This window comes from Zosterops lateralis, assembly GCF_965231275.1.
Source record: "Zosterops lateralis genome assembly, chromosome: 36".
NCBI lineage: Eukaryota > Metazoa > Chordata > Aves > Passeriformes > Zosteropidae > Zosterops > Zosterops lateralis.
Genome location: NC_139796.1, coordinates 1,586,563 through 1,594,739, shown reverse-complemented (window position 1 = coordinate 1,594,739; position 8,177 = coordinate 1,586,563). Strand labels below are relative to the sequence as shown.

Sequence of the window (8,177 nt, the reverse complement as noted above, 5' to 3'; positions counted from 1 at the left end):
CTGAGGGGGTCCCCATGCAGTGTGTGCCCACGCCAGCCCCCATCCCTGCTGGGGACAGACTGCCAAGGGGACAGCGTGACAGGTGCCCTACCTCCCCCGTACCCCGGGTGCACACAGGAGCAGAGGCGTTTCCATTGTGCCTCTCCAATGCTTCTCCTGCCTCCCCCTGCACCCTGGGGACCCCCCTGGCCCACCCTTTGTCACTCTCCCAGCACATAGGGCACGGTGGCACTGCAGGACTCCCTCTTCTGTGACATCTCTGAGGTGACACCTGTGCTTTTTGTCATTGCCAACTTGTCACCAGCCCCGCAAAGCCAGAGGTAGCTGACATCCCACAGGAGGTGAGGAGTCACAACATTTTTGGGATCCCCCCTCCACTTTCACCCCCCCACATGCCCCCGAGGATGCTGCGTGGCCTCCCATTCCCACTCCACCCTCCCTCCTCCTCCTCCACCTCTGCCCCGGGAGGTGATGCCACTGCTCCCACTGAGGATGCGCTGGCGACACCGAGGGGACACCGGGGGTCACCCCTCAAAGGGATTGTAGGGTCATGGTGGCTCCTGGAGTCCCTCTGAAATGGCAGCTGGGGGGTCCCAGGATGCTGCAGATGCCAATTTGGGAGGTCCTTTTGGGGGGTGTTGGGGTCTCCAGGGTGGCTCACAAAGTCCCCTCCCATAACCACAAAGCCACCCCCAGGCCAAGCCTCAGTATCCCCCTTGCTCTGCAGGGACCACCTGGAGCCAGTGTTCCAGAATTGGGTTTGTTTTGGGGAGTTTTGGGCTTGGGATTACTGAGACGGGCTGGTGGGTCAGTGGGGTGGGCCAGGGTGGTGGCAGGCTGGTGGTCATGTGGGCTGGGAGCTGGCCAGGCTGGGGGGCTGGAGGGCCAGGGGTTATCCAGACCAGAGTCCAGATGGCTCTGGTGTCCATCTGGGCCAGTATCCAACCTCTCCTGTCCCCATCCATCCCAGGCTCCCTGGCTGGGGCTGCTCCTCACCGCAGCGTGGACAAGACCCATGGTCAGTCCCAAGATGACCCCAAACCCCCTCCCACCAACTCCACCAGGCCACCCATCCTGAGCCCCGGGTCCACCAGTGTCTCCTGGAAGCTGGGGCAGCTCCTGGAAGAGGGCATTGCCAAGGCAGTTGATGTGGCTGAGCTGGCAGTAGCCGCGCAGGGTGAAGTCTGGCTGGACAAGGCCAGAGCGGATGGGAGGGCAGGAGCTCGTCCTGCACCAGGGCCAGTGTGTCGGGGTCTGACAGGGTGGCCATGGAGTCTCCAGTGATGCCAACACCGAAGCCTTGGGTGTTGTAGCCCTTGGTGTGGGCACCCCCCCAGTGCCACCCCCGGCCCTCAAACAGGTACCACAAGGCTGCAAGGACACAATGGGGACAGTGAAGGGGCAGTGGGGGAAAGTGGTGGGGACTCAGGGGGGAAAATGGTGGGGGCTGCAAAGAGACAGTGATGGGGATTGAAGGGGTACAGTGGTGGGGACAATGTAGGGACAATGGATGGGGCTATGGGGGATTATGGGAAGAGTGTGGGGACACTGTGGGAACAGGGATGGGGACTTTGAGGGGACAGTGGTGGGGATCATGAAGGGACACTGGTGAGGACTGCAAGGGGACAATGGTGGGGCAGTGGGGGGACAGTGATGGAGACCGTGAGAGGACAGTGAGGAGACAATAGTGGGAACTGCAGTGGGACAATGGTGGGAGCCATGGGGGGACAGTGGTGGAGACGACAAGGAGACAGTGGTGGCGACCACAGGGGATGACAGTAACCATACAGGTTGACAGGGACCATGGGGAGACAATGACCGTCCCCACTGGGGCTGACAGGAACCAGTAGAGACAACAGTGCCCACAGGGGTACAATGACAGGAACCAGAGGGATGATAGGGACTGTGAGGGTGACAGGAACCAATGGAGTACAATGACCAGCCCCACAGGGAGTGACTGAGTCCCCCACAGGGACTGTGGTGGGTGACAGGGGCTGAAGGAGACAATAGGAACCATAGGGGACGACACGGCCCATGGAAGCTGACAGGAACTAATGGTGGTGACAGTCCCCACAGAGGTTCAACTACCATCCCCAGAGGGGGTGCCGGGCCTGCGGTGGTTGCCATTACCCGGGGAGGTGACAGTGACCTGTAGGCAATGTTGTCCCAGGCACGGGTGTCCTGGTGGAAGCACTGCATGTCTCTCATGGTGCAGGCACAGGCGCCGAGGGTCTGGCAGGGCCATGCTGGCTCCAGGCTGTGGTGCAGGATCACTGAGCTCAGCAGGGGCCACAAAAGGGCCAGGGTGCCCCGGCAGGGACAGGCATCCCACAGGCAGTGGGGCACAATAGTTGGGCACTCTGTGGGGACAACAGGGTGGAGGTGTCACCTGAGATCTTGGAGACACAGCAAAGGCCTTGTGGGGACATGGGGATTGATGGCGACATGGTAGAGTTCACATGGGGACAGAGAGGTTGATGGGCCTTTGGGGACATGGCAGAGGCCATATGGGGACATGGGACTCCTTGGGGACATGGTTGAGTCCACCAGGGAACAAGGGACTTGATAGATTCTTTGGGGACACGGCAGAGGCTGCATGGGGACATGGAACTTGATGAGGGCACAGTAGAGTCCACCAGGGGACAAGGGGCTCCTTGGGGTTGTAGTGGTGTCCATGTGTGGACAGGGAGCTGGATATGTCCCCTGAGCCACTGGGGACAAGGCAGAGGCCATCTGAGGACAAGAAGTTGAAGGTGTCCCCTGAGCCACTGGGGACATGGCAGAGGCCACACGGGGACATGGGATTCCTTGGGGACCTGGAGGAGACCGCATGGGGACAATGGATTTGACAGGTCCTTGGGGGCATGGTAGAGGCCATCTGGGAACATGGGGCTTGATGGGGACATGGTCGAGGACTTTTGGGGACATAGCGGGTTACAACCCCTGTCTGGGAGGTGACAACCCCTGTTTAGGGGGAAGACAATCCCCTTTTGAGGGCTCACAGCCCCATTTAGGTAGTGTTTAGGGGGTGACAACTACTGTTTGAGGGGTCACAGCCCCTGTTTGGCAGGTGACAACCCCCATTTGAGGGGTGGCACCCCCATTTAGGAAGTTCCACCCCACCTGTAGCCACGTAGCGCTTGCTGAACTCCCGCGCTGCCCAAGGAGCCATGGCCGCCACCTCCTGTGTCCCCACTTCCCTCAAGAGCTCCGGGCTGGGCAACAGTGTCCTCAGAACCCCTAAAAACTCAGCCATCTCCTTCTCCAGCCATCCCTGTCGCACCAGCGCCCCAAAACGTCACTGCAACGTTTTGGAGGACTAATCACCGGCCCGTATTCTCTCTGCGGTCGCTGCTTCCCTATTCCCTGTCCTGTTCCCATATTCCCATTCCTGGTCCCATTGCCAGTCCCTGTCCCCAGTCCCGCTCCCTGTCCCCTCTCACCGAACGCCGCCGCCATCGCTCCGCCCCCCCCGCCCCTCACGTCGCCGAGGAAAAACCCGCGCTGTTTCCGCCCACCAATCACAGCGCGAGATCGCTGCGTATTTGCATAACCACGCCCCGCGCCGTGGCCCCGCCCATCTCCGGCTGCAGCCGCGTGCGGGCGCTGTTTCCTCCCAGTTCCCTCCCGGCGCTCCCAGTAAGAGCCATACTGGGAGGGAAAGCGCTCCCAATTCCTTCCCGCTGCTCCCGGGATCGCTCCCGACGCCGCGCGGGGCGGGGACGCTTTGGAACGCCCACCCAGGGCAGAGCGCGGCTGCTTTTGGGTGTCGGCACCGCCCGGGCCGGGCTGGGAGCGGAGGAGGAGCGGGAGGAAGAGGAGGGACAGAGCAGGAGGAACTGGAAAGGGAAAGAGAAAGAGAAAAGCGTCAGGAAAACGAGGCACAGAGGAAAAGGACAAGGAGGATCCGGAGGAAGAGGAGGAGCAGTAGCAGCAGCACGCAGTTCCCCCGCTCAGGCCGCAGCTCCCCCGGCTCCGGCAGCATCCGCCCCCCCGGAAGCCGCAGGTGAGTGGGGAGGGGGAGCTCGCCCCAAATCCATCGCGGGGCTCTCCGGGAGGGGTTTTGTGCGGGCGCGGGGATGTTGGGATCTTGCAGGAGCCCAAAGCCCGGCCGGAAACGGCCCCGGAGGGATCTTGGCGGGCCCCACGTGGCGATGGCCCGGTCCCGGCGGGCAGAGCCTGGAGATGAGCGGGGTCCGGGCCCCCCGAGGCTGAAAGGGGCGCTGACTTGTGCAGCTGCGCTTGGGCAGCGGCACCATCCAAGCCAACGCGCTCAGCCCTTGTTTTCCCCCCCAAAGCAGGATTTCCCATTCCCAACCCTCGGCCCGATGGAGGAGGAGGAGGGGGCCGCGAGGAAGAGGAAGATGTCCCGGGAGGCGCAGGCAGGTGAGGAGGAAGTCAGTGCCCCTTTCCCCCTCTCTCGTGCTCCATCCCCCAGCCCAAGCTGGCCCCCGGCTGCAGGAGAACCCCGCTGCCGTCCTGCCGGGGCTGGCCTGAGGCCATCTCCTTCCCCTTGGCTGTGGCACGGAGACAAATCCCATCCTGGCCTTGTCCTTCCTCCCCCAGACACGGAGCTGAGCACGGAGCCCGGGGAGGACAAATCCCCGCGGCAGCAGCTCGTGGAAGAGGCCCTTTGGAGCGGCTCCACGGCGCAGGAATCCAACGGGGAGGAAAAGGCTCGGAGATCCCGCACCAGGAGGGGCTGCAAAGGCAGATCTCGGGGATCCCAGGAGGAAAGACCAACCCTGGGCCAGAGCTCGGAGCTGGGGGTCCCTGAGCAGCTTCACGATGGGGAGAAGCCCCACAAGTGCTCAAAATGCGAGAAGAGCTTTAGCCGGAGATCCTCCCTGATCTGCCACTGGAGAATCCACACAGGGGAACGGCCCTACAAGTGTGGGGTGTGTGGGAAGAGCTTCAGCCAGAGCTGTTACCTGGCTGTCCACATGAGGAGCCACACAGGGGAGAGGCCCTATGAGTGTGGGGAGTGTGGGAAGAGCTTCAGCCAGAGCTCGGGTCTGATCACTCACCAGTTGAGCCACACCGGGGAGAGGCCCTACAAGTGTGACCAATGCAGGAAGGGGTTTCAGACCAGCTCCAGTCTCCTCAGGCACCAGCGCATTCACACGGATGAGAGGCCATTCTGCTGCCCTGACTGCGGGATGGGCTTCAAGCACAAGTTAACTCTCATAAATCACCGGCGCATCCACACCGGGGAGAGGCCCTACGAGTGTCCCCAGTGTGGGAAGAGTTTCAGCAATTGCTCTGCCTTGATCACACATCGGAGGACCCACACAGGGGAACGGCCCTACGAATGTGGGGAGTGTGGGAAGAGCTTCAGCCAGAGCTCCACCCTTACTGTCCATAAGAGGATCCACACAGGGGAGAGGCCCTATGAATGTGACCAATGCAGGACGAGGTTTCAGACCAGCTCCCATCTTCTCATGCATCAGCGGATTCACACAGATGAGAAGCCCTTTCGCTGCCCTGACTGTGGGATGGGCTTCAAGTACGACTCCAACCTTGTCACCCACCGGCGCGTCCACACAGGGGAGAGGCCCTACGAGTGTCCCCAGTGTGGGAGGGGCTTCTCACAAAGCTCAACCTTGACCCAGCACCAACGGAGGCACCACTGAGGGACGCCCTACGAGTGCCTCGATTGCGGGAAGAGCTTCATGCGCTGCTCCAGCTCCATCCCCCATTGGAGGATCTGCGCTGGATGATCCCCAGTGAGCGCCGGTGGGCAGAGCTCCGGTGATCCCTGGTGCCGGTGATCCCTGTGGGGAAGACACCTGGCTGGGGGCTCCACATCCTCCTTGCTCCCCGTGGGCACCTGGACACACCCAGACACCAACTTCCGAAATCCTTTGTGGAGAGCGGATTTGTCGACCTCTGAGCCCAGGAAAATCTCACTTTTTGCATCTTGTGGTGGCATGAAGCAACGCTGCATGGCCTTGGAGGTCTTGTCCAATGTTAATCCATCGTTTCAATTCTCTCTGACCAATGGGTATCTTCCACATCAAACGGGTATGGACTGGGGCAAAACCCATGATTGTGGGGACAGCGGGGTGGAAACCCTTCCAAAAAAGGTTCTTCCCACCCACCCAGGTACGTGGATGCTTTGCCATAAGGGTCACACAAATCCCTTTGTTTTGGCCTTGGAGCGAAAAGGTTTCTGTTGATCACCTTTGAAAGCCCTGAAATTGGGGTAAAAATAAAGATGTTACGTAGCCCCAGTTACCTCTTATCACCTTTTACAATCAGATTATACAGTGATTCACAAATTATTGCCTACTCCTTTTGGGATGAATGTTACTTTGGTAAAGCGGCTGTTGCTTCATCAGGATTTAATTGAAATTTTGGAAAAGATCAAGAAAAACAGACAGAAAACCCTGGTAACTCTTCATCACAATGTGAGAAAAATACATTGTGTTATGGAAAGGGTAAGAAAAGATGCCAAACACAGGTGGTGGGATACTCTTTGTGGGTGGTCACCTCCTGCCACAAGTGTCCTTAATAAATTGTGTCATCCTATCATTGTCCTTTTGATTTTAGTCTTGATTGGTTTTATTTTATCAGCAATCTTATTGATTATGAATTGGAGAATGATGAAATGATTAACACAATTGGTGTCTATAATGAGTGCAGCCAATTTGATCAATGTCCACTCCCCTGTGCACATCCCCAAGGTTATTGACCAAAGGCAAAACCATGATTATAAAACATAAATAGATTATAAAATTCAGATGTGTGTTTTAGAAATAAACTTTGGTCGTCGTTATAATCTAGTGAAAATTAGTATTTGTTTCTGTGATTTGTTTTATCTGAAGAAAATAGTTTTAATTAATTAACATTGGTTGCGTTTTGTTAATTTTTTTGATTTTTTGTGATTTTGTCTTGATTACTTGAAGAAAAATGGTTTTAATTAATACTGATTGTAATTAGGTAATTATTTTTGAAGAAAAAATTGTTTTAAATTGATAGATGGTATTTTATTATTAATTTTTTATTTTTGTGATTTGTTTTGATTATTTTTGAAAATTAGTCTGATCAATATTGATTGATTTTATTTTTTTTTCTTCTCTATTTCCATTTCCTATTTTCCTTTTCCTCTCTCTCTCTCTCTCTCACTCTCTCCTGTCTCTAATTTCCGGGATATGCTGCCAACGTGGACGAGTCCTGAAGACTTCACAAGCCTACAGAACCTTGCTGATGGAGCTCTCTTGTCGACAGTCATGAGTCACGGGGTGGTGTAGAGACAGTCTGAGGATCCCTCATCTGCCTCACAACCATCGTCAAGGACAGAGACTGAACCCCCTAAAAGGACTCTATAACCCCAACACAGGAGTTCTGGCCTGGCTGAGGTGGGACGTTTGCCAAGTGTTGCCTGCAGGTGTGTTTGATGGAAAAACCTGGCAGCATTTCCATGGGAACATCAGACCCTGAGCAGAAACAATGGGCAAGTCACAGTGAATTGACTGCACTTGCTGACGGCTGTACCTGTTTTCAGTTCTCTCAAAACAAACACACCGTAATCATCTCCCCACCCTTTGGCCAACTGCCTGTCGCTTTGGAAAGGACTATAAGGACCCCTGATTTAACCAAAGACTTTAAGATCTCCCCACAGAAGGAGACGGATCTATTGGCTGGACCACGAGGATTTTGTCTCTCTGTTGGTAGCTGTTACCCACCCCCTCTTTCTCTTTTCTCTCTGTCCTTTATTTCCCTTCAAATCTTTCTATTGCATTTGCTGTTGGCAATAATAAAAGTGCATTTGTTTTGATGAATACTGAAATCCCCTCTGGGTTGGTTTTTGCACTCTGAGATCAGGTAACAAACCATGACGATCCCTGCTTGCATTAGTGGATCGTGACACATGAGTGGGGACATGGATGGGGACATCTGGGACATAGGTGGGGACATCTGGGACATGGGTGGGGACACTAATGTGGATGGGGACATGGATGGGTGTTGGAAAGAGGGTGACTGACTCAACCGATGTTGATCAATCAGGCTCGATTTTATTTGTTTTCTCACTTACATTTATATTTTAAATAATTAGTTCATACATATTGCAAAAGCCAAGCTCCTGATTGGTAGTGACTACACAATAGCTTACTTCATGTCATATCAGCATATTGCAACAGTTGTATCGCCTTATAGCGTTCAGTTCTTCTTTT

General features: G+C 55.8%; 1 protein-coding gene across 3 annotated transcripts; it reads left to right on the top strand.

Moving 5' to 3' along the window:
- Positions 1–3,809: 3,809 nt before the first annotated feature.
- On the top strand, positions 3,810–7,876 carry LOC310921788 (uncharacterized protein). 3 transcript variants are annotated; one of them, XR_014592208.1, is made up of 4 exons: positions 3,810–4,006; positions 4,302–4,386; positions 4,567–6,024; positions 6,342–7,876. XR_014592208.1 is itself a non-coding variant. In XM_083882021.1 (3 exons), exons 2-3 carry the CDS (start codon positions 4,329–4,331, stop codon positions 5,631–5,633), a joined length of 1,125 nt encoding a protein of 374 aa, XP_083738147.1. In that variant the 5' UTR covers positions 3,810–4,006; positions 4,302–4,328; the 3' UTR covers positions 5,634–7,876. The 3 variants fall into 3 exon arrangements, 2 of the variants coding, with proteins under 2 accessions (XP_083738147.1, XP_083738148.1); XM_083882021.1 differs by having other exon boundaries at positions 4,567–7,876; XM_083882022.1 differs by having other exon boundaries at positions 4,299–4,386; positions 4,567–7,876.
- The last annotated feature ends 301 nt before the right edge of the window (positions 7,877–8,177 follow it).